The 26671-nt window shown below is 44.6% G+C and overlaps 1 protein-coding gene across 2 annotated transcripts in view; it reads right to left on the bottom strand.

Annotated features, from left to right (window-relative positions):
• Window positions 1-23743, bottom strand: part of LOC132579430 (gamma-aminobutyric acid receptor subunit alpha-3-like) — a 50319-nt gene extending 26576 nt beyond the window's left edge. For both annotated transcript variants that reach the window (XM_060249772.1, XM_060249773.1), the window contains exons 1-2: window positions 23593-23743; window positions 13939-14060 (exon numbers count right to left, since the gene is read on the bottom strand). In XM_060249772.1, the coding sequence (XP_060105755.1) occupies window positions 13939-14060; window positions 23593-23684 (214 nt within the window). In that variant the 5' untranslated portion in view covers window positions 23685-23743. The remainder of the gene's footprint in view (window positions 1-13938; window positions 14061-23592) is intronic.
• Between the last annotated feature and the right edge of the window lie 2928 nt (window positions 23744-26671).

Below are 26671 nucleotides of genomic sequence, written 5' to 3'. Positions count from 1 at the left end.
TTGCCGTTGAGATTTGCCCGAGTTTCATTTCACTTTGTACAGTTAATTTTTAAGAGACCCTCGTGATGGGGAGATGCGAACCGAATGGTGCCTGGGCTGAAAAGCTTTCCACCCCCGCCACGATCACAGGGATGAAGCGTTTAATTAATAGGAAGCAGACAGTAATTTTGCAGCCATACACAGGAGCTTCGCGGCTTCCTCATTCTTCATTTTCTCAGCTCCTCACTTTGGAGATTTAATTTCCTTCCAATTTTAGCCCACCAAACAAAAGAGGAAGAGAAACAGCTTTTCCTCTGGCGACCTTTGCTGCAGCCCCAGGAGACCAGCCTTCGATTAATGACTCAGGCCTAAGCAGACCGGCTTCTATCTGTTGCACTTGGAATGGGACGAGGAGGAGTTGCCTGCCTGGGCCATCAGTGTCATGCGGTGGGCAGAGGGCCATGCAGCAGTGCATGCCAGCCTCTCCTACTTGATCCTTTCTTTGGGAGCTCCACAATGCAGCAGGACTGGCTCTTAAGCACACAAAATGTAACAGAGCCCTTCTTGGCGAGAGAGACTGTGCCACCATCTGATGCCGCAGCCCCACTGGTTTCTTGCAATAATCTCCGTCATGTCAAGAGGAAGCCAGCGCCTGCCCACTGCACTCCATCCCCTCCCTTAACACTGTGCCTTTGATCCTGCCCTACTTAATTAGAGCTTCTATGGACATCATCACTCATTCACTCTCTCTCCCTGGCTGTTTGGCTGCCCCCGGAATGAGATTTCGCTCCAAGGATAGAGCAGGATCACTGTGCTTTATTGCTAACATAAACAGACTTGTTTGCCTCATTACAACGCCCAGCCTAATTTTCGTGCACTCTTTCATTCAGATTTCTGGGCCACATTCCCAAGCAGGCTGAAGGGCCAATTCCTAACTATACCTCACTAAGCAAGCTGCAAATTCCAGCACAAACATGACTGCAAGGTGAACGTGAGTTGCTTGGTGGCTTCCATCAGATGCAAGGCAAGATCCTGATCAGATTGCCTCAATAGACATCATCAAGATACAGATGGAGCAGCTTTTTGACTGTGCAGTATCCATTATTCCCTACAGGGCCAGGTTGTTGCAGCTCTGATTGTCAACCTGTGCAGTGATGTTGCCTTTTTAAATTGTTTTGTCCAAAATTGATACTATTACACCATTTCTTCAGTTAGACAATATTCCTGGTGCCATGACACCATAGCATTCATCAGCTCAAACGAAATAAATAATTATGGAGGTAAATTTCACTGATGTCAGCAAAAAGAGAGAGCAGGGTTGTCAACAGGCCTGGGAGGAAATGCCCTGTACTTTTGACAGAGGCTTTAATCTATGGAAACAGGCAGTTGAAGTTTTTCACAGCATGTAGGTAAACATCATTTGGTAGGTAACATCCCATTAAACGTCTGTTAAAGGAACAGGACAGTTTTTTTCCCTCCAAGCTGTTGGCAAGCCTCAGAGGGAGAAGCCGATTCGTGGAGACTGATGATCATAGCAAGCAGATGCTGAAGGCACACAGAGACACTTTAAGTAGTAAGTTTCAGTCCAAATGGGTGTTTCCCCTTTTAACTATGTCCCTTTTAAATTTGGAGATTGTAGCAAGCAAGGGGTAGTGGGATGGAAGCCTGCTACTGTGAAAAATCACTGCAATCATTTGAGAAAGTTGCACAATAGGCATATCTGAACAGCTTAAAGAACAATCGACTCCCTGCTGGCAACCTCTGAGCAGGATGTGAGATGAAGGCTGGGGAGATGGATTTGTGTTAAGATTAGGGGGAATCTTTCAGTCCAGTTCATCCCTAAATATCTGCGAATTCAAACTGAAACACACTTTTTTTTTTTGGTTGCAATTGTTTCAGTCCAACACATGAACTCATCTTCTGGCTTCCATCAAAGTCTCATGAATATTAATGTATGTATAATCAGTCCCTTTAATAATTATACTTACAGATTTAAACATCTTCCTGGTCTTAATCAACCAGGATGAGTAGGCTGAAAGATGCAGCCTAGAATATCTAATTAGAAAAGGAAGACACCCCCCCCCTCCCTGCAATAAAAGCGGAGGCACACACTGGAGATAACGGGATACCTTTTCCTTGGGGAACCTTACACTTGAGACCTATGTACGCTTTCAAGTAACAGAGGATTCCCCATTATTAGACAGAAAGGAAAGTTAGCCCAAATTACTCCCTGTTGACCCTCACTGTTGCCTGTCCTCCACTCACTGAAGAAGATAGCACCCCTCCACTTAAAACGTGGATGGAGAGTAAGTATTGTGCTGCGCTCCTGTGTGAAGGATGTGTGTTGCCTCTAGGGGTGGAATTTTAGCAGGAGCTCATTTGCATATTAGGTCACACACCCCTGATGTAGCCAATCCTCCAAGAGATTACAAGGCTCTTTTTTGTAAACTTTTGGAGGATTGGCTACATCAGAGGTGTGTGGCCTAATATGCAAAGGAGCTCCTGCTAGAATTCCACCCCTAGTTGCCTTATTCTTGACCTGTATCCTCACCAACGTGGCCCCAGTCTTGACGCTGTTCCTGCCAGGGCCCTCAGGGCTCTGTCTCTCAGGAGGACCTGTGGTTCAGTGGTGGATCATCTGCTTTGAATGCAGAAGGTCTTGGGTTCAACCCCTGGCAACTTCAGTTTAGAAAAGATCAGGTAGTAGGCAATGCGGAAGGCCTCTACCTGAAACCCTGGTGAACCCCTGTCAGCCAGAATAGACAACGCTGAACTTGATGACTCAGTACTATACAGCTGCACATGTTCAAAGCCTAGCTTCTCATGTGTCTGTCTCCCTTCATAACTTAAAATGAGAATGGCCCACCCGCATTCTTAGCCAGCTTGCCTGCCTCCTGCAGTTAAATATTCTCTGCCTTCCCTGCAAATTGCATCCATTTTTTCTGATCTGCAACTTAATTGTATGTATCCTCCCTTGCCAAATTACGTCTAAGATTATTAATGTTATATGACATAAAGAGAACGGACAAAGATCTCCTTTGTAACGATCCAGGATAAGAGGGGAGGGAAATGATGCATTTTTCTATGCATAACCCTTATTGGGAGAGGGGTGTTCCTGCAATGGCATCACACCCCACTTCTGATTTTGTGCAGGCTGTGTTGAATTACATGAGGGTTCTTCTGACCTTGACTTATCACACAATTGAGTACAGCTTTATTCTAGCCAGAAACTGGGATGCTCCATTTCCCTCACCCCTAGTTATTGCTTCTTCTTCCTTCTCCTCTGCAGATAAGAACATAAGAACATAAGAGAAGCCATGTTAGATCAGGCCAATGGCCCATCCAGTCCAACATTCTGTGTCACACAGCGGCCAAATATATATACATATACACACACACATACACACTGTGGCTAATAGCCACTGATGGACCTCTGCTCCATATTTTTATCTAACCCCCTCTTGAAGGTGGCCATGCTTGTGGCCGCCACCACCTCCTGTGGCAGTGAATTCCACATGTTAATCACCCTTTGGGTGAAGAAGTACTTCCTTTTATCCGTTTTAACCTGTCTGCTCAGCAATTTCATCGAATGCCCACGAGTTCTCGTATTGTGAGAAAGATGTAGTATGTAGTATGGGAGTTAATTGGGAGGGGTACAGGGACGTCCTGGCCCTAGTAAGTGTTTTTTGGGTACTTCTTTGCTTCTGGTCCCCTGCTCCTTTCTGTTCTGAGCTGTAGTGCTTTGTTCCTATTTCAATCCCACCCTATTGGCTCCTCTTCAGCAGGGCAGGGTGGTGGTGGTGAATCCTCCTTGGCTTCCTGTATGATGCATGATAGTACAATGAACTGCTCCCACCATGCATGGCATCCCTGTTTTGCTGTCAAGTGGCACTGCTGTTTTATCTTTCTTTGCTTTGTGAGAGAAATTACTACAAAGGGCAGGGAGGGGAGTCTACTTGAATGCCAGGTGCGCTCTTGGGCTGCTGGTGCTGCTCCGGGGATTTCTGCTTCAAAGTCTCTTTGGCTCCACATGGCCGTCCCCCCCTCTCGCTGTTTATTTAATCAGCACCACTGCTAAACCCTTCCAGAGCCCCAAACAGAAGCCTCAGCAAGGACTTTCCCAAGGGTAGCCTTTGTTCAAGGAAACTTTGGGGAGATTTATTTGTTTTCCTCTCATTATGAATCACAGCTGCAAGGTGACACTGAGCTGAACACTCCCAGACTGTCTGTCGAATTGCCCACCCCTCTTTCTCTCTTTCTCTCCCTCCCCAGCCCCCCTGTTGTGCTCATTATTCTGCTTTGAGTTATATGCTGCCAGAAAACAAAGTGGGTGCAACATGCTTTTCTTGGCAGCAAAAATCCAACCAGCGCTCTCTCCAGAACACTCATATCCCAATTGCTACTCATATGGCATCTCTCATCTATTCTGAAGGCTGGCGTAAGTGTCCTTCAGACACAGAGAGGGGAAAAGAAACTCCCGAGCCTGGCATTGTGGTTCCTGCTGTGTTGGGGAAGGGTGGGAAGTATGCAGGTAAGCAGGCCTGGCGACACTGATGCTTTCTCTTGCCTGGCTTTTAGCTCTGAAGATCCACATCTGGATTTCTTCCTTGAACTGACTCCAGTTAAATGGTCTCAGCCTTCTTACAAGAGCTGAGCACTGTATGGTGGCTTGAGAAGAATTAACCAGCCATGTACAGTCATTGAAGGATTGTGTGTGGGAGGGGGGACTGAAAATACTGTATGTTCTTCACCTTCTGAACAGTTACATGAAGGAAGCCCCATTTCTTCATTGTTCAATTTTATTAATATAACTTTCAGACTTTCTTAAATGTCTGGTCAGTTCATGGCCCTTCAGGCATACCATGACAAGCAAATCCATGGTTCCTCTCAAACAGCAGAGAACCCAGCACAAATATAATTTGCTGCAGCACTGATCATGACTGTAACTTTTTACTCAACTGCCTGGTGGCTTCTGAAGGATGCCCATTAAAGACTCAACTCCTGCCCTAACACTGCATCCTTAAACGTCTCCAGGACTGGCCCAAGAAAAGCGGTGTGGGGGATGCCATTGCAAGGAGATGTAAGGAGAGGCTCATACAGTCTTGCTCCCAGAAGCAATGATAATTGCCTCCATCAGGACTTCATGCACTCTCAAGGGTCCTGCAGCATCACAACCCTTTCATACATTATTCCATAAGTTAGGAAAGGCACTGGCAAGTCTAAATAAAGGGTGTGTGATTAACAAATCAAGGAAACTAAAAAGTGAAGGGGCTTCTGTTAAAAAGTGGAAGGTCTGCCGCAATGAATTGAACAGGAGGGACCACAGACTCTGGCAAACAAAATGGAAATCAATAATTAGGCATGCAAAAAGAGATTTTGAGAAGTGGGTTGCTAAAGGCATTTAGACAAACAATAAACATTTTAAAAATATATCTAGAGCAGGAAACCAGCCAGAGAAGCATGACAAAGAAATAAAGGGAGATGGCAGAGAAGTTAAATGACTTTTTTTGCTTCTGTTTTCACTGTGGAAAGTGTAGAGCATGTACCCATGCCACAGCCCCTATTTTCAGGAAGAGAGTGTGAAGAACTGAGCCAAATTGAGGTGACTAGAGATGAAATGCCAGACCTATTTAATCAGCACCACTGCTGAACCCTCCCAGAAGTCTCCATGTCCTGATGGCACACACCCAAGAGTTCTTAAGGATCAGATGTGAAATAGTTGATCTACTAACCCAGGAGTGTTGAACTCATTTGTTAGGTGGGCTGGATCTGACACAAATGGGACTTTGTGGGGCTGGGCCATATGTGTCATACCATGTAATGTGAGGTAGCAGAGATATAAGCTTTATAAAGGACACAGACAAACAAAATTAAAGATACTATTTTTAACTCAAAATACAAACATGCTTAAAACCCTTGCAATATTTTGTTGAAAATGGAAAAGTGCAAGAATAGTGGGCTTTGGCAATGCAATTTTTAAAATAAAACATCAAGGAAAAGCACAAGGATCACAGCAGAAACTAAAAATATAAAATGCTCTGAGTCTGGGAAAACAATGAAATGGCATTGCAAACTTCTCCCCCCACCCTGCGGTCCACTCAGATTGGCAATGGCTCTCCAGTGTAATATGCCCCTTTGACTGTGGGTTCCCAGGTTAGAATACTCACTAGGTCAGGTCCATTCAGCAGAGACAAGCTGGCTCAAAACATCAACCCTTATTTGCAAGGCCACAACTACAGGAAGCATGAGCTTCAGCTGGCTATAGGAATGCTAAAATTAAAACTTATTTCTACTCCATTGAAACACATTGCAGCATAGATGAAGTTGCAAGGACAATGTGGAATGGATTTTTCGTTAAGTTTCCTGGGCCCTATCTATCTGGGCACAGAGACTTTGATGGAAAATCCATTCCATGTTTTCCTTGCAGCTTTGCTTCCTGTTGCAGTTGGCAAAGACAAGGCAGAAAAAGCAGTGAACTTCAGCAGCCTGGGAGCTTCAAAGGGTGAGGATAGGAGGGAGAGGAGGGGGGAGAAAAGAGCTCTGTGGTCCTGATTAAAGCCCTGGGCTGTCTGGTACTGGCCTGTGGGCCAGACATTTGACACCTCTGTAGTAACCCATATATGTAACTTATCACTAAATTCAGCTGCTGTAACAGATGATTGGAGAGCAGCAAATGTTACCCCAATTATTAAAAAGGGATCCAGAGGGAAATTACAGGCCAGTCAGCCTAACATCTGTCCAGGCAAATTAGTAGAAACTGTAATCAAAGGCAGAATTCTTAGGCACATAGAGGGACAAAGCCTGCTGAGGGAAAATCAGCATGGCTTCTGCAAAGGAAAGTCCTGTCTCACCAGACTTTTGGAGTTTTTTGAGAAAGTGAAGAAGCATGTAGATATTGTATAACTGGACTTTCAAAAGGCTTTTGACAAGATATCTCACCAAAGACTCCTGAGTAAACTTAGCAGTCATGGGATATGAGGACGGGTTTTCTTATGGATTAAAAACTGGTTAAATGACAGGAAGCAAAGTGTAAGAATCAATTGACAGTTCTCACAATGGAGGGAAGTAAGTAGAAGCAGTCCGGTCCCAGAAGCATCTGTACTGGGGATGGTAGAATTTAATTTATTCATAAATGATCTGTAACTAGGGTTGAATACTCTAGTGGCCAAGTCTGCAGATGACACAACATTATTCAGGATGGTGAAAACCATGGCTGATTGTGAAGAGCTCCAGGAGGACCTCCACAGACTGAATGAGTGGGTAACAATGGGGCAAATGAAGTTCAGTGTTGGTGATGCACACTGAACAAGATCCCCAATTTCAAGTCTAGGCTAATGGGGTCTGAATTTACTGAGACTGAGAAGGAAAAGATCTTGGGGTTGTAGTGGATAGCTCAATGAAAGTGTCAACCCAGTGTGCTGCAGTAGTGAAAAAGGTAAACTATATGTTAGGGATTATTAGGAAAGGGATTGAGAATAAAATGGCCAGTATTGTAATGCTCCTGTATCTATGCTGTGGCCTCGTTTGGAATACTGTGTACAGTTTTGGTCACCATATCTCAAAAAAGGCACTGCAGAGCTGGAAAAAGTACAGAGAAGGGCAAGCAAGATGAATAGGGGGTTGGAGCATCTTCCCCATGAGAAAAGGCTGAAGAGTCTGGGTCTTTTCCATTTAGAAAAGAGACAGCTAAGGGTGGTGGCGGCATGATAGAGGTTTATAAAATTATGCATGGGGATGGAGAGAGTTGACAAAGAAAAACCTTTTTCTCCCTTTCCCAAAATATTAGAACTTAAGGGCATCCAATGAAACTGATGGGTAGTATGTTCAAGGTGGACAAAAAGAAATCCTCCTTGACACACAGAGTGCTTAAAATATGGAATTTGCTGACAGAATGTAGTGATGGTCACAGGAATTAACAGCTTTAAAGGGGGATTAAACAGATTCATGGAGGATAAGTCTATCAATGGGTACTATGGTGACTGAGGGGAACCTCCATACTCAGAGACACTAATCCTCTGAATCCCAGAGCCATGAAAAAGCATCAGGGGAAGGCCTCAGTCTCTATGCCCTGTTGTTGGCCATCCAGAGGAACTGGTTGCCCACTGTGTGAGACAGGATACTGGACTAGGTGGACTATTGTTTTGATCCAACAGGGCTCTTCTTATGTGTGACTGACCACAATTTTTTTCTGTGGGGCTTCTAGCTGCCCTCCACTTGTGGGACTGGATTGTGTAGGGTAGTCATGGAGAACTGACAGTCCTTATGGAGATATCAGCCAGTGGATCTCATTCTAGATGGATTTTGGGTTGCAAACTGCTCTTACAAATTTCCAGTGGCTCTTCTGCAAAGAAAAAATCATTACATGACAGTGGGCTCACCAGTCCTACTTGGTAGCTTTTGGATTGGGTTGCTGTTCATTATATACATTTTGCAACACTTGGTTTTCTAGGGAAAGCAGATTACAAATGTCTTCTGCATGCAGAAGGAAAATGCTGCAGGCTGCCCATTGCAAGAGATGTCTTCATTTCACCCCAAGGCTAACTTCTATGCATTTGTTTCTTCCTCTCCTAATTTAATGTGCTTTGCCGGGTGCTCCCATGGGGAAGAGCATGATGTTACAGCAAGGTCAGTGGAATCCCATTCTAGGAGACCGTCTGCTATTGAAAAAGTGCTACAAGGATAGAATCGAATTGCACAGCTAACAAAAGAGAATCAGTCCTTAGCTATTGTCTGCCTACACTAGAAGACCCCAAATTAGCTGCATCAAGTGCTTCCCGCACCCTAGGAGGCTAATTAAATAAAATCACTATTTTGATAGCCTGCATTCTGATCACATTCCTGAATGTCTGCTGAAGGAAAGCATACTCAGATTTAGTTGTGTGTATTCATGTATGTTTTAAAGAATGAATTCCAGGTGACTAACAGCTGACAACTTACAGAACTGATCTTGTTTGCTGAAAATCTGAATTGCAGACATAATTTCTTAGCTTCACAAGTTCCACTGTACTACTGAAAAATTAACTCATAAAGCTCCACAGAACCAGCTCCCATCACAGACTTCTGTAACACAATTGCAGCACCACAAGCTTAACAGAGTGGCCTGCAGTACCACAGAACCTTTAGCACATATACGTTCAGTCACGAGAAATCCTGGAGATGGCGGCTCTGAGTCCCCATCTCCTGCTGCCTCTTCAATAGTCACAGCTTTCCCAGAAATTCATTTTCCACAGCCCTCCAAGTACAGTGAAATTCTGCACTTAGCAGTTTACCATATTGTACTTTCCTCTGATTCTTCTATTCTGTACCACCCCCACAACCACAACTAGTTTGCCAGGAGCCCACTTTCTTTTAAAGCATGAAGCTGGAGCACAATTATATGGAGTGCTCAATAGTGTACTTTAGAATAGGGCAGGGGGAACACCAAGGCACAAACTCATCTAAACCTCCTGTTACCATCAGTGTTCCCTCTAAGCTGAGTTAGTGTGATTTTTAGCCTCCAGTTCATACATTTTTGTCTTAGCTCAGGAAGAATGACCCCAAGCACAATAATTTATGCAGTAGCTCACAATTTTAATACCAGTAGCTCACAAAGTAGAATTTTTGCTCACAAGACTCTGGAGCTTAGAGGGAACATTGGTTACCACCCCTATCACCCAGGCACCAGTGAAGCTGATCACTTTGGGTCTCATTTCAGTCAGGTCTGGGTTAGCTTGCCAATTACTAATGCTTATATTTGCGGTACTGAGTCTGTAAATACTGAACTTCACAGACAGACTGCATTTCTCTGTTGAATCTATTTCCTGATAAGAACCATGGTGGACCTCTGGAAGGAGGAAATATACATAGAAGTACACACTTTTAGGTTGCTCGCTGTACTTGTGTGAGGAGCAAAGAGGACCAACAGACTCCTTAAAAGGGCAAAGAACTGACCACAGGTATAAAAGTATGTGACTTACAGAGCAATCCTAAGCAAAATTACACCCTTCTAAATCCATTGAAGTCAACAAGCTTAGACAGAAGTTGTCAACTTTTAAACTAGTCCATTTACGCATCCCTGTTATTCACAGCTGATATCAAGTAACATTATTTAGCTCCGTACCTTAAAAAACATTCTTCTGCAGATTTCTGCATTTTAAAGCTCTATTCAAGAGAGACAACATTGTTCCTGGCCAGTTGGCTACCTTAGCTTAAATCACGTTGTTAGACAGGCCCAAGCTCTAGAACAGGGATGACCAAACTGTGGCTTGGGAGCCACATGTGGCTCTTTCACACACATTCTGTGGCTCTCAGCTGGCTTGGATAAGACATTTGTCTCTTTAAATCACTTCTCCAAACCAAGCCAGCAAGAAGCTTGGAGAATGCATTTAAAGTTAAAGCTGCATTCTTTCCACCTCTCCCTCCCCTCCATCTATTCCTTCCTTCCTTCCTTCCTTCCTTCCTTCCTTCCTTCCTTCCTTCCTTCCTTCCTTCCTTCCTTCCTTCCTTGTGGCTCTCACTGACATTTGTTCTATGTGACTCTTATGTTAAGCAACTTTGGCCACCTCTGCTCTAGAATCAAGGTAAGTATGCACAGGATTGTAGCTTAGTTCTTTCCTGCTTCAGTTAACATGCTTTATTGCCCTCACAAGGTTGGATTAGGTTGCTAAGGAGATTCAGCCCCTTTCTCTCTACAGAAGCAAAGAACCAGAGGTGTATGTGTTGAGAGAAACTGAAAAAACCCCAGTAGTATATAAGATACAATAGTAAGTACATCTGCTCATTCCTTGTGGGTCCCTCAGTTCCACTTCAGCTTTCCCCCCTCAAAATCTACCCTGATTTCACAAGGCCACACCAGACATGTCCTTGATTTTCACTTTCTGTTTGGGGTCGCGTTGCCATCATGATTCTGTTAGGCCATAAGCCAGGAGTCTAGTGTGATGATGCTAGACACACCCATGCAGTTGGACCATACCATTTTCCTGGATATGTCAAGCTAGAGGAGTCATCAGAGTAGGTGGAAGCAGATGGGGAAATATCAGGGCTAAGAAAACAAACATGGAGGGACAAGAGGTAGCACATCAACACAGATGGCCTGTTTACACATATCCTTCCCAACACCAGCCAATACAGGCTTTCCATGCAGAGAGCAGGTGCTCTGCTGAACCATGTGGCACACTTGGCAAGCTGGTAAAGCGTTTCCACACAGAACTTGAAATTTTCAGCCTGATACGGATGTCTTGTGAAATATTTACCGGTTGGCTGCTAAGAGTGCCACAAGGCCTCTCTCTGTTTGTTTGTCTCTCCCTCACACCCACCATTTTCTTTTCATCACCACAGTGCTCTAGGTCATTTAAACATATGAAGCTTAAATCAATGTTGTTTTATGTTGATGTCAAGTACAATGTAAAACCTGCAGGAAATGAAGTGTATGCTTTGTTTTTCATCCAAATTCTCTCTCATGCATGACACTCACAGCACAAGAGAGACACAACTGTACTTCTTGATTCATATTCAAATTGAAATGCCTGTTGGCTTTGCTTCCATCAAAGAACTGTGGGAACTGTAGTTCAGTTACCTTATGGGTACTGAGACTTCTCTGTTGAAAATCCCTATCCCTCTCACAGGCCTGCAAAACCCAGGGTTCCCTGCAGAGAGAGAGCGTGCCCTTAAACCAGTATAAGGGCTCAGAGTAGATGAGGATTACATGAATCTTCAATTCATAAAATGCAGTCTTCAGGCCCTGCAGTCTCCCTTCACTTCGGGGCCATAAGGAGAAGGCAGAGAATACATGACCGTATTTGCAGCTAGGATTTTGTGCTTTGTTGTTAGCATGTTAACAAAGAAAAACCTTTATTTAAAAAAAATGTTTTAAAACATATACTTTATACTAATGACAAATAGTTTCAAGTGAAAGTAGAAGAGTTAAATCCCCTCTCCTTCAGTACCCTGAGGCATGAACCTACAATTACCATTTTATGGACAGCCCACAATCATTTGTGTAAGTTGTCTCTAGATTCATGTATCAAAGTGCCACTAGGAGATATGTTAATGACTTCACATTAGAGACAGAGACTGAGCGAAGAGGACTCAAAGGCTGCATTTCATGTTATGACACAGCCATGGGATGACAATTCCATTCTCCCATAGGTGAATGTGTGGAGATGGGTGGGCAGCAGGGATAGCTGCTCCCTCCAAGTTGAGGTCTGGGTAGGGCTGCCAAGTCCCCAGGCCGGGCAGGGTTTCCCCTGCCCTTGAGGTTCCCAACCTGCCGGCCCACATTGGGCCAGCAGGGGGAACCTCCCCTAACATCGCCGGTGCAATGACGTCACCCAGAAGAGACATCATCATGCCAGCCTCACAGCGCACCGGCCGCTCTAGGCATTTTTGGGGGAACTCTGGTTTTCCCAGATGCTCTAGCAATTTGGGAGGGAAAACTCTATGGGGGACTTGGCAACCCTAGGTCTGGGACAGATGCTCCTTCTCAGATTCTCATTGTTCTTACTTGGACTTTCAGAAACACAGAATCCTGGTTTCATAGATTCAGAAGCTGTTTTCCCACATGTCACCATTGCCCCATATCTAACGATTATTCATGTGGGATGGGATGCAGAAGAGATGTGAGGCAAACTTGCAGGCCATTCCCATTAAGACAAGTTAAGCGTAAACACATGAAGGCACCCAGAAAACTGTAGTGGTGATGCTGGGCAGACCTTTGCCTCTCACACACAGGAAAAAGAAGACAAAATTGTACAAAAACATCTTGTCCGTGCTGCCACCAGACCTGGCAAAGCTTCCTAAAATTGCACTGAAATATCAATGGCTACAGAGGCAGCCCAGTGGCCTCAGGCATGTCCTTCTTTCTCATTCCAAGGAGTCTGCTACCCTCCCTACAGCTGATAGGAAATGCAGGAGTCTGTTTCAGAGTCAGCAGCACAGTGCCTTCTCAACCCCTTTCAGATCAATGTGCATGTAACGTGATTGGAGCGAGAGGCACAGTGTCTGTCATAGCCTTTGTGTTGACTGACCACAATTGAAACCAATAGAGTGCCACCAACTGCTTTAGCCCCCCCCCCCCCCAACCTAAAAATGCTGCTCAAGGCCTCGGGATCAACTCCCAGCCCTTCTTTTCTGATGGCTTCCCTGGGTAGACTGAGAAAGGGATGGTTTATTTTTTGTCTGAGGACATGCTCTGAAGCAAAGGCCACCAGCAAACAATCTGCTGGGTTGTAACCATCTTGTCTGTACTGCAGTTTCAGGCCTTGTGGCTGAGGGACTAACAACTTCAGCTCCCAGCTCCTTTTAAAGCTTTGTCTCTGTTCCTGGCTGGGAACAGCGATTCAGAAGCTCAGCAAGAACAGAAATGCGGTGGGGGGGGGGGGGGATGGGGAGGCAGCAGCTTGAAACAGCCTGCACTGGCTCCGAGAGAAACAATTCATTATCTTAACAGTTGGGCAGAAGGGCCTAAAGCAATCTGCTGGAGATGCTCCCAGGAAACCACATTTCTCCAGAAAGAAGTTCCAGCAAATGCTGGGATTAATAGTCCACCTCCAGAAAATATAGCTTTGGAACTAAGAGGAACCCCTCCTACATGCAAAGAGGTTGTGGGACAGCTCAGGGTTTAATGGGGGTGGGTGGGTTTAGGGATGCCAGATTCCAGGTGAGAACTGGAGATCCCCCTGAAATACAGCTCATCTCCAGATTACCGAGATCAGTTCCACTGGAGAAAATGGATGCTTGGGGGCAGGGGTGAACTCTATGGCATTGTACTCCACTGAGGTTCCTGTCCTCGCTAGACTCCATCCCCCAATCTCCAAGAGTTTCCCAACCCAGATCTGGCAACCCTACCTGGCAGCCCCCCACCAGTGGCCAGGAAGGACCCTAGGGAGGTTGTATAATTTATTAGGAGGCAGAGAGCAACCAGGCAGCAAACAAGGTCAAATTAGCATGCAGTCCACACAAGCCCCCATGCAATTTCCTGACCTCCAAGCCCAGGTCGCAGCCGGTTATCATATCCATCCAGCAGCCGGTCAAGGATGCGTGTAAAGATGGTGATGTTGTCCTTGCTGTCATCAATAATATCTGGGCCATGCTTCTGAGCAAATCTACAACATCAAGGGAGAGAAAGAGAAATCAGGTGCAGCTGTTCCCATAGGGCACCATTAGGCTTGCCGGTCCCCAGGTCTGGGAGGGGATCCCCTGGTTTTACAGGCTCCTCCCCACCACCAGCCAGCTGGCCAGTGGGGAGAAGCCCTGTACCAGCAGCCATGATGTGCCTTTAGATCTCAAGCAGGTTCAGAAGCTTGCAACTGTTTCTTTTTTGGAAGGTGTGTGTGTGTGTTTAAATCTCAGTGAGACTGAAGCTGCAGGGGGGTGAGCAGGAAGAGCCATATGTGTGTGTGTGAGAGAGAGAGGAAGTGAGAGAGCCCAGTCCCTCTGTTCATTTTGCATTCCTTTCAGAAGCTGTTTGCATAGTAAAAAGAATCATAAAGAGTTAACTAGAACTTGATTATGGGATCGAGGACAACTCTATGCCCTAGACTTCTTCCTGTGTAAGTTGGTTGAAATACAACAGATTGTTACATTCTGCAACTCCAGTGAGTAAAGCTATCTATACCATTGCCTCAGGAAGATCACAAAAGTCTGGGCAAGCAAACTGTTTATTTTGACTGCTTTGTGAGTGTGTGAGTTCACTTTTATTTTAGTGAAAGTGCAGCTGCTGTGGAACGGTTTGAATATAAAAAAGAGGAGGAAATGAAGTCTATTTATTTATTTTTAGGGAATGGGAAAGTCTCCCAGCTCCACCCCCAAAGTCCCCAGATATTTCCTGAATTGGATCTGGCAACCCTAAGCACCATGCAGAAGGACGAGAGGAAGCAGCAGGTTGCACCTTCTGGCTTGGCTGCACAGTGCACACACCAGGACTTCCTCTGTTTTTATTGCTTCAGCATTAGTGAATCCCATTCTGCCACGCTGAATTTGGAGGGCTTCCACTGCAGAACCCCTAACGGGACACTATATCACACCTGTCTACAATCCCAGATGGTCACTAGTTTAACCACTGAGGTAATTTAAGAAGGCTGGGTCAAGACTACCTTCTAGGACCATTTGAGGTATTTTTGTCACCCCAAGCAGTCGCATCACATGTCACCACCTCTCATAGAAGGAAGCCACCTTCCCATGGAAATGGAACTGCCAGGACCACAGGGTTCAGACCTGGCCAGAAGCAGTGCAGATTGGAGAGACTCTGATACACCCACTGCTTCTCTATAGCATCACCAACTAGAAGGAAGCAAAATTCTAGTGACATAAAAGAAGGCATGCTGGATCAGGCCAATGGCCCATCCAGTCCAGCATTCTGTGTCAAACAGTGGCCCAAACACAGGTGCCATCAGGAGGTCCATCAGTGGGACCAGAACTCCAGAAGCTCTCCCAACGTTGCTCTCCAAGCACAAAGAATACAGAGGATCACTGCCCCAGACAATAGTGTTCTGTCTATACCTTTTGGCTATAAATGAACCTCTGCTCTGTATGTTTATCCAATCTGCTCTTGAAAATGTCTATGCTTGTGCTGCCACCATTTCTTGCAGGTGAATTCCATGTGTTAACTACTATTTGAGTGAAGACATACTTCCATTTTTCTGTTCTAAATATACTTCTCATTAATTTCATTGCATTTCTTTTATTGTGAGAAAGGGGAGAAAAGTACTCCTTTCTCTCCCTTCTTCTATCCCATGCATAATTTCATAAACCTCTATCATATCACCCCTCAGTCATCATTACTACAAGCTAAAGAGCCCTAACCTCTTTAACCTTTCTTTATTGGGAAGGTGTTCCATCCCCTTAATCATTTTAGTTGCCTTTTTCTGCACTATTTCCTATGCTAGAACATCTTTTTTTGAGGTCTGGTGACCAGAATTGTACACAGTATTCCAAATGAGGCTGCACCATAAATTTATACAGGGACATTATGATACTAGCAGATTTGTTTTCAATCATCTTCCTAATAATCAGCATAGCATTTGCCTTTTTTATTCCCCTTGCACACTGAGTCAACATTTTCAGTGAGTTATTTACCATGACTACAGTATCTCTCTCCTGGTTAGTTACTGCTAGTTCAGACCCTATCTATAGTTAGGATTTTTGGCTCCATTGTGCATCACTTTGCATTTGCCCATGTTGAATCTCATTTGCCATGCTGATGTCCATTTCCCCAGCCTCGACAGACCCCTCTGGAGTGCCCCACTGTCCTCCCTGGTTCTCACTGCTCTGAACAACTTAGTGTCATCTGCTAACTTATTCACTTTGATGTTTTCTCCCAATTCCAAATCATTAATGAACAAGTTAAAAAGCACCAGACCTAGTAACAAGCTCTGTAGAACGCCACTGCTTACCACCTTGCACTGTGAAAACTTCCCATTGATACTCATTCTCTTTTCCCTGTTAATCAACTAGTTTTAATCAACAAGAGAACTTGTCTTCTTATCCTGTGATTGCTGAGTTTACTTAGGAGACTTTGATGGAAGTCTAGGTAAACAACATCTACTGGGTCACCCTTGTCCACATGCTCATTCATCCCCTCAAAGAACTCTTAATAGGTTAGTAAGACAAGATCTTTTCTTGAACAGTCTATACTGATTCTTTCTCAATAGCTTTTGTTCATCAGCGTGTCTACTAACTCTGTCCTTAATAATGGATTCCATCAACTTAGTTGGTATCAACATTAAGACTGACTGGCATGTAATTTCCCAGATCTCGTCTGGTGTCTTTTTTTAAAGATGGGGGTTAGCTACTACATTAGCTATCTTCCAGTCCTTGGGAATGGAGACAGATTTTCGTGATAGATTGCATATTTTTGTTAGGCGATATGCAAGTTCACATTTGAGTTCTTTCAGAACTCGGATGTATGCCATCTGAGCCTGGTGATTTGTCAGTTTTTAATCTGTCTATCAGTTGTAGAACCTCCTCTCTTGTCACCTCAATCCAACTCAGGTATTTCAACACCCCTCCGGAAAACAGTGGTTCTGGAGTGAGTGAGCACCTTCCATTTTTGACAGAGACAAAAAATGCATTCAGCTTCTCTGCCATTTCCCTATCATCCTTTTACATAGGGATGCCAGTCCCCAAGTCCAGGCAGGGGATCCCATGGTTTTCAGGACTTCTTCCCACTGCTGGCCTGCTGGCCAGTAGAAGAAACCCCACTCCAAACAACCATGTCCACACATGATGTCCCCATCATGTTGATGTCATACTGAAATGACATCAACATGTTGGCAACATTGTGCAGCAACACTCTGCTTTTTGTGCAAAACTCTATGGCTTGAGCCTAATTGCCATAGAGTTTGCCCAAAAAGTTAAATGTCACCAACTCAATGATGTCACCTCATGTGATGTCATTGCATTGGGGGAAGTGACATCTTGACATTCTGGAAATGAATTAGGAGGTCTTCTACTGTGTCTGTTGCCCTTGACTCCTTTGGAAAAATGAGAGTGCATGAAAGAATCTACTCAATTAACTATCATGCTTGGGTCCCCATCACTGGAGGAGGTGGTCTCCAGTGAGAAGAGCAGCTACTTATGAATGGCCACAGACAGGTGCAAACTTGATGGCAAACCCAGAGTACTACAGGATTAAGTGGCCATGACAACTGAAGACATGAACTGGGGCCAATGGGAGGACCTGGAGTGATACACCTATGAGGAATCATTATATTGTGGTACCTCCGGCATCTGGATTAGATGGGTGAGATCCATGCTAACTGTTCAGTTACAAGGAGGAGTCATGGGTCAGTGGTAAAGCATGTGGCTACTCGGGGCATCAAATTATGGAACATCGTATCAGACACACTTATCCTTGGTACTTCAACTTTGGGATGCCAACAAGTTAAAACCTTAATTCTTTCTCCCTGCCCCCCCAACAAAAAAATCTGTAATAACTTGCTTCTTTTTCTTCTGCTATTTGTTCTGTTCCTGTCTTATGTGTATTGTTTAGATAGGTGAGTTTGCTTCAAGGAGATTTAATCTGACATTGTTTTATTTTGAACTGTTATGCCATTTTGAAGACCTTGAAGAGGAAAGCATGAGTAAAAGGATTTAAAGCAGAATAAATAAATAAAAATTTAGACTGACACTAGGGAGCTGTTTACAGCATTAGATGGAGAGCTGTACAGAGACTCGAACACTACAGTATACTCCCTGAATGCCTTTGGGTGTGTCTCCTATCCCTCAGCATCTGTAAAGTGTGATTAATACAGTCTCTGCTCCCCAGCATGTTATGAGGATGCACAAATTATATGCAAGGTTTCTAGGAGGAGGAGGCATATGCAACATAGCAGATCACTGAGCGAGTCAGTATAGGAGAGATTTGATTGGTTAGAGACTCTATTAGAGGAAAGGTATTTTGCAGAATCTTATTCAATTCACTACTTTTGGTGTTGTCCCCAAGAAGAATCAGTTTCATGTGTGGCTGCCCACCTAAAGAGATGGGTTACTGATGGCTCCACACCAGACTGTGTCTTGCATTGAGCAGGAATTAACTGGGTCTTGCCTGGGAAGACAAATCTAAGCTCTGCTCTCATAAGGCAGCAGGTTGCCTTTCAAAGACCAGACATCTGGCCCCATAAAAGGGATAAACGACAAGAAAACTCCTCTTGCTCTGAACACTGACAGTCAGAGTAACTGCATAACAGCGGTAGTCTGCCAAGGTTTCAGATGAGGGGAATAGGAAGCTCTTTGTCTAGCCCCAGAACTCAGCTGTGTCATCATCCTATTGCACTTTCAACCTCCACTTTGCCAACTACACCAGGGGTGGCCAATGGTAGCTCTCCAGATGTTTTTTGCCTACAACTCCCATCAGCCCCAGCCATTGGCCATGCTGGCTGGGGATGATGGGAGTTGTAGGCAAAAAACATCTGGAGAGCTACCGTTGGCCACCCCTGAACTACACTGTTCCACTGATTGCCCCCATCCCAAACAAGATTTAGGGGCGCTCAGCAGATTGCAGCACACAGGATGGGGAAGTCACATTCTGCAAAGCCTGTGGATGGTCAAATATGTTCAGCTGGATCTCTGTCAGTGTTTATATTATGGACAAGTCCTAGAGGAAAAAGCACCATTTCCAGATTAGGATTTGTAGATTTCAGGTTTCAAGTACTGACCGCGAGTTGTTCCCGAGCCAGCTGGAAAGACTGGACTGATGCTAGAAGTGGTGACCTAACTGGTCCTGTGGCAGTTGCAGCTCAAATACTGCTAATGACATACAACAGTGTGGCTACTTGATTCTTTTCCAAGAAAGATAGGCAGAGCATTGCATTTTTTGCCAGATTTTTCTGAAGGTGTTACTTGGTCCCACAGAAGTGTGGTGCAACTCAAACACCTGCATATCTTTGATACCCAGCCCCATCTTGCAGCTCCTTCTGTGGTGTCCTCTCCAACATCCTAACCCGTTTGCCATGCTGAACCCAGGGATGATGATGATGGGGTCTGGCCATCATAGTTACAAATTTCATGGAAATGTGAGTTTGCACATTTTCACCATATTAAATAGGGGTCTACACACACACACACTCACACAAACTTCAAAGGTACCAGAGGAATCTTTAAAAAAAAAAAAAAACACTACTTACCAAGTAACCTTACCAGTTGATATGAACCCACACCCTTTTTGTGACTGGCAGGAAGGAAAAGGCCACCAGAAAATTAGATGACACCAACCAAGAAAAACGGTTATGTTCAGCACCCTGTGTAAACAGGGCTTTTTTCCTAGCAGGAACTCCTTTGCAGATTATGCTACCCCCACCCATGTAGACAATCCTCCAAGAGCTTACAGGGCTCTTCTTACAGGGCCTACTGAAGCTCTTGGAGGGCTGGCTACATCAGAGGGGTGTAGCCTAATATGCAAAGGAGTGCCTGCAACAACAACAAAAGCCCTGTGTGTAAATTAAATGAGGACTGCAGCTCCAGCTCCTTTATGTACAGGTTTTATAACCCACTTTAGATTCTGTTCCTAAAGGAAGGTGGGCAAGAAATATACTCAATAATAAAATGGTGTTAGGTTTCTCAGGCAGCAAACCCTTCTCATAAGGGATTTCGTTGTCCTGTCAACCATAAGGCCTTCAGAAAAACCAAAGCTAAGGTGCACTAGGTACCAAGTTTCTCTTTAGTACGTCTGTTGAAAAGGAAATCTTTGTTAGGCAATCAGAAGTCTTTAGAAACTATGTAACCATATATCCAAATTTTCTCTCCCCCCACCAGCTCTTCTGAAAGCAGAATTTAGATTCAGAGATGGCTATTAAGAACCCCTGCAAACCCTTGTTCATGCAAAATTCCAGTATTGTTTCAGTTGCACTCTTTGTAGATGATCTTGGATCATCCACAGGGCTTTTCAGTGTTTTGGCACTAAACTGTCAACACTTCCTACCAGAAGTAACAGTTCCACTCATTTCTGCCAGGCTGAGGGAGTGCTGATGAATGAACCCTGATCTTTTCAGCAGTTGTCGACTTCATTCCAGTTCAGGTTAGCCTTTCATTCATGCCAGCCATTCAGAAATGGAAGTGAATCCGCAAGAACAGTTATTTTGTGACAACACATACACATTCATCAGGAGATGGAGGGAATGAAACTGGGTAGGAGAGGACTTGGGCTACAGAAGAAGTTATTGCGGGGTTGGAACCCATGAGAAAATGTTGGAAATCACAGTTCTTGTTCCACAGAGGAACGGACTCTAATAACTAGCTTTCCCTTTACAGGCAAACAAATTGCTAATTTATTGTTCATGTCACAGGAAGGGATTAGGCCATATAGGGTTTTGTTGTGGAAAGAGAGCCTCTTCCAAGGAGCACCCCCATGCCCTTCAGCCACAGAACAGGCAAGGAGGGCCTTGACAGGCTGCCAGTAGTCTGGTTCAAGGACTTAGGAGGTCCTAGAGCACTCTCCCACTCTGGCCTCTCCTCCTTCTGTCAGGGCTAGGATTGCCAGGTCTGTGTTGGAAAATACTTGGCGACTTTGGGGGGAGGGTGGAGCTGGGAGAGGGTGGAGTTTGGGGAGGAGAGGGGCCGCTTCAGCATGGTACAATGCCATAGAGTCCACCCTTCAAAGCAGCCATTTCTCCAGGGGAGCTGATCTCTGCCAGCTGGACATCAGTTATAAAAACTGGAGATCTCCAGGCCCCACCTGGAGACTGGCAGCCCTAGTCAGGGCATGCCCTGCTATAAGGCTGAATACAAGGCCTGGAGGACCCAGACATGGCAGATTGAACAGAAAAGACTAATATATTAACCAAATGCTGTAACAATTGACTAAACAAGAGGCCAATTACAAAAAGGAGAAGAATTAATGCAGGATGCTCTATACCCAACAAAACTCCCACAGGAAGAAACCACCTGGAAAACAATAACATTCCCTTGTGTGATTATCTTACTGAGCTCCTAACTCTGTTTCCATATCTGGTCCCCTTTAAGTAGGGTTGCCAATTCCAGGTTGGAGAATTCCTGTGTGGATCTCAGTGGTTTACAATGGCTTCCTTTAGAAACAGCCATTTTCTCCAGGGGAACTGATCTCTGTTGTTCGGAGATCACCTGTAATTCTAGGAGATCTCCAGGCCTCACCTGGAGGCTGGCAGCCCTACCTTTCAGTCACTCTCACCTTCCTGGGAGAAGGCATAATCTCCTGCAGACAGCACTGTCTCTTCTGCCTGGCTCCTACAGTAAACAACTTCCCTCTAGGGTTGCTAAGCCTCTAAGTGGGGCCTGGGGTTCCGGAAGTACAACTAATCTCCAGACTACCAAGATCAGCACTTAGAAAAAATGGCAGCTTTGGAGGGAGGATTTTGTGGCATTGAGCTCCTTCCTCTCCCCAGATTCTGCTTTCCCCAGGCACGCACTACAAAATTTCTAGAATTTCCCAAGTCAGAGTTGGTAAACCCCCCCCCTTCCCCTTCCACAAAAGGTCTTATATACTCTTTCTTAGGACTCTACCTCCTCAGCTGCAGTTGGGTCACCTTTTCCCCCCAATGGCACCAGGCCAAAATCTGGCCTTGGAGGGAAATGTAGGCCCAGAGAAATGTAGGCCCAGAGGAAATATTTGCCATAAGACCCAAGGCCTGTATATGAGAGGGGAAAGCTGTCTTGAGACCCACAGGATCAGACAGTTCATGATCATGATCCAAGAGGAAACCAGTTCTTAAACACAGCTTCCTAGGAAATGGAATGGACAATTAAGAGATAATTCAGGAATGGGGCAACCAAAAAGGGAACAAGAAGTAGGGTTGCCAGTCTCCAGGTAGTGCCTTGAGATCTCTCACTTTTACACCTGATCTCCAGCTGGCAGAGATCAGCTCCCCTGGAGAAAATGGCTGCTTTGAAGGTGGACTCTATGGCATTATACCATGCTGAGGCCCCTCCCCAGATCCCACCCTCTCCTGACTCCACCCCCAAAGTCTCCAGGTATTTTCCGACACAGACCTGGCAGTCCTAAAGAAGTAACAAGAAGTGGTAAAAGGCAAGAAGTAGAAACTGCTTTAAAATAGAGATACAAGGAGAAAACTACCAAATGAAGACCAGTTAGAACTGGGATTGCCAGCTTCAGGTTGGGAAATACCTTGAGATTTTGGGGTGAAGTCCAAAGAGGGCAAAGTTTTGGGGCAGGAGGTTCTTCAGTGGGGTATAATATCATACAATTCCCCTTCCAAAGCAGCCATTTTCTCCAGGTGAACTGATCTCTGGCAATTGGAGATCAGTTGTAAAAGTGAGAGATCTCCAGGCCCAGGAGATCTCCAGCCACCACCTGGAGGTTGGAAATCCTAGTTAGAACCTTTGTTGGACAGCTTACTTCTGAGCAAACTTATTATAGGCTCTTGCCCATGTGAAGTATTGGTGTTGCTGTTTTTTACTTGGGGAATATAATTATCAATGTGCTATGTGGAAACACCATTTTAATCCAACTTTCAAATAACTGTAATGCCTCAGCAGTGCCAAAGGGTGCTAGTGTGGAAACAGCACCATGCATTAATTGAATGCCTGCTTTAGTCATATAGAAGGGAAGAAAGGGAGCCTGATAAAGTCTCTTGCCCATTACACTAAAACTTGAAAAGAAAGGGTGCCTAGTGCCAGCTAACAAATCCAGCCACTCAGGTTCACAGCCAACTAACCCTCCGCAGCTGTCTGTCATGCTGTAGCCTTCAGTTTTGCACTCCAGAGTTCCATCTCCCTCTTGAAGATCTGTGACAAGAGAATGCAGAACTTTGTGGACAGTATAAGGAAATGGATGAGGGCCGCCCAGCTTCTAATTCATGCTGTGACTGTATACAGCATTCCCTTCAGCCTGTCCAGGAAAACAAAAAGGGCTTTTCTCTGTAGAATCAGGCTAGGATTTTTCTTGTGAAAAAGGCTTGCCAAGACAGTACATGGAATCTCAACAGGATCTCATATCTGCTTTTGTACATCTCTCTGTAATCAATGACTGCTCGTGTAGTGTGTGTGTGTGGTTTCCTCCCTTTTCTATTAAATGCCTTTCCTTCTGTCTCATCAGATCTCACACATTCTTGCCATCTTTTCTCCATTAAATTAAAAAAAGGATGTTATTCCACAGGATAGCAAATTTAACAATGAACAACCCCCCCAACACACACACTGCCTTACCCAGCTTCAGCAGACAGAGCATAAACCACAAGCAGAATCCCAAGACTAGCAGTATGGAGAGGAAATGTTGCCTGGACCCTCCAGAGTGCCATCACTTCAGGATGCAGCAGTGGACAGCCAGCAGATCTGCCTCACCTGCCATGGAGGAAGAGAAAAGGAAAGGTCATAAAGCATGGCAAAAGATAATGGTTTGTTCAGTGTCCATGCAGATGCTTCAGTTGTGAAGCCAAAGACCAGCTGGCCTGTATCTGTGGTGGAAGAGTCTGAAGCACCTGGTGGGGCTCTGTGTGAACTACTGAGAATATGAACACAGCCCATAACACTAGGTCAGCATCAAATAATGAGGAAGCCTGGATCGAAGCCAGGCCTAGGTCAGAAATTCTGGTTTCTACTTGCAAATCACATGACCAGCCTCCTTGACTTCAGCCTGCCTCTTGAGAGATCTCCATGCGTTTTGTTGTAGACTAGAAAAGTATACAAAAACACTGTGCATAGCAATGGATATATTATATATATATTATATGAACCTTCTGCCAAGCATTTCAAGTTGGAAGCTTTCTTTGCTCCTTGTGAAAACTGAGATTAGCTTTATAACTTACAAGTTAAGTGTTGGGTTTCAGATATAGGCTTTTTGTACATAAAACTTGGTGAAGTCAACATGACTCTGATAAAGACCAGTCAAGAAATGAGATCTGATCTGGGCAGCTTGTCAGTCGCAGTTGTCACAACTTTTTTGAAACTGCAGTTACAATTTAAATCACAACTTGTTGGACACTAAGACTGTTTCCTCATACATGGGCATTGCGTAAATAATAATGCAGTGTTTTTGTATGCTTTTCCAGTCCATACACTGTATTCCCTTTTGGCTTTTTATTGTAAAATAGCGTAGACATAGATGATGTATTCTTGAGCTGTGTTAAGTGACTTTTCAGGGGGCATGTACACTGATGCAGCACTGGGCTGCCATCAGTATCCACCAGAGTGCCCTCCTTTAGCAGAAAGACACATCTTACCTGAAATATTTAAAAAGTGAATTCTCAGCATGTCATTTTTCTCTGATTTCCTTCAATGCCATAGCACCATGGATTCTCCATGGCAAAGCCCTAATCAGGACCATGTCCATGAGACTACAGCTCATCCACACAAGAAGGCTGAGGTATGCCCTGATCTGGATAGCCCAGGCAAGCCCAATCTTGTCATATCTCAGACGCTAAGCAGATAGACTCTGGCAAGAACGGTACTTGGATGGGAGACCTCCTCGGAATACCAGGAGGTGGAAGGCAGGTGCAGACTTTATTCAGCACCTCCCTGAATATCCTCCAGGCCCTTAGTACAGGTCAGTCACCAGATGTTGCCATGACTTCCAGGTGTGCATGCACACACTGTTATGTGTGTGTGTTTGGACGTCCACAGACTTACACCCCCAGCCACAAGGTTGGGTAAACTCGAGTGGAACGCTGGTTTGTTTTGCTCATCCTTCTACTTGGATCTATGTTCTCTGGACAGGTAATATAGTCCCATAGAATAAGTTCCTTTTTGTCTCTATACACTACTACCTTTATTTTCTGAACCTGTATGTATGTTTAGAGTGCTCTTCAAGTGATAACTTTTTAATTTTTATTTTTTTAAACTTTTATTAATAAAAATCATTTCATTAATTAAGATCTGGTTCATTTGAGAGTTCTAATAAGGGAAAAATCCCTGTAAACATAGGCGGAGATCCTGCTTGTTACCCCCTCTCACATTGTCTGGGCCTCCTAGCTAATTCCCCCAACAAACTCAGGAGACCCTCACAACCCCTTAGGGTAACAACACATACATACACACAAATAAGAAGGCTGAGTCATGTAGGCTCTAAAGCATGCCATGTGCCCTAGGTGCTTATTTCTGTTTTCCTTGCAAGATTTCCAGCAGCCTAGAAAGCTACCAAGTCACCAGTGCATCACAAGTGGTGCTGGCTCTTTCCTGATTGCCATACAAGAATCCACATGAACTTTCTCACAAGGAAAGAGGAAGCAAGACTAAAATGGACCAGGTCAGAATAGGCAATTACTAGCAACAACCATGATAGTGATGTAGTTTTGATGAAAATTTCTATGGTATGAGTGGTTTTGTTTTTTGTTGACTTTTGTTGGTCTTTTTTTGGGTGGAGCCATGTTAACAAATCGCATTATGCTACAAAATATTCCAGTACCATAATCACATGCTCGCATTATACCTCACTGCTACCATTCATTGAAACACTGAGAAGACGGTTTTATCATGCTCGGATTGTGGATAAAAGCCAAGATGCAGCAACTGAAAGGGGATGGATGAGCAGCCCTGGCCAGGGGAACCTCTTCCCCACTGGTCTCGTGTCTACTAAGCATCACACCCCAATTCTCTGCCTCTATGCTGCATTCCCAGTTCTGGCATAACCTGCAGGTTTCCATATGATTAGCAGAAAAGCATTCAAATGCTTCTGTTCATGTTTGGCTTGTTAAACATCTTGTTTGGGTTTTTAAATATCATAATGTCATGTTTTGAGGTCATTGATCAATTTAATACCCATTTTCATTAATTTCAAAGGGAAATGCATTTCAAGTTGTAACTCCCCTCCCCTTGGAATTCAAGCAAGGATTTTGTCGGCCCCTAGAATCAGGCTCACACCCAAGAGCTGGAACAGCTTCAGTAAGCAGCACCAGTGGTGGAGGAGAGCCTTCCCCAAACCAATGATCCATCAATGTGACTGGGGAAATGTTGTGCACAGAAACGGCGATCAGTGATGCTGCTGTTTAGTGCAGACATGGGCTAAATGTTCTTGTGGGATGGCAGGACTGTCAGGCACATGTGTCACTCCCCTCACTTCCCTTCCTTGATTTTGTGCTCCTCTTGAAGTGGAAACTTAAAGATAGCCTGGACAATAAGAAGCTGAAAGCAATAATGCAGCTGCAAACATCACAGCTGTCAGAAGAACAGCCAGAACTCATCGGTTTGGGTCAGAAAATTAGAGGAAATTTCACTTGGATGAGTTGCCATTCTAAGATTAATGGATGTGCTTGCCTTGGGTTTTGATTAGTTATTACACAAATGCACATCT

This window comes from Heteronotia binoei, chromosome 11, assembly GCF_032191835.1.
Source record: "Heteronotia binoei isolate CCM8104 ecotype False Entrance Well chromosome 11, APGP_CSIRO_Hbin_v1, whole genome shotgun sequence".
In the NCBI taxonomy this organism is placed as follows: domain Eukaryota; kingdom Metazoa; phylum Chordata; class Lepidosauria; order Squamata; family Gekkonidae; genus Heteronotia; species Heteronotia binoei.
The sequence above is the reverse complement of the archived record's forward strand: the minus strand, read 5'-3'. Positions and strand labels throughout refer to the sequence as shown.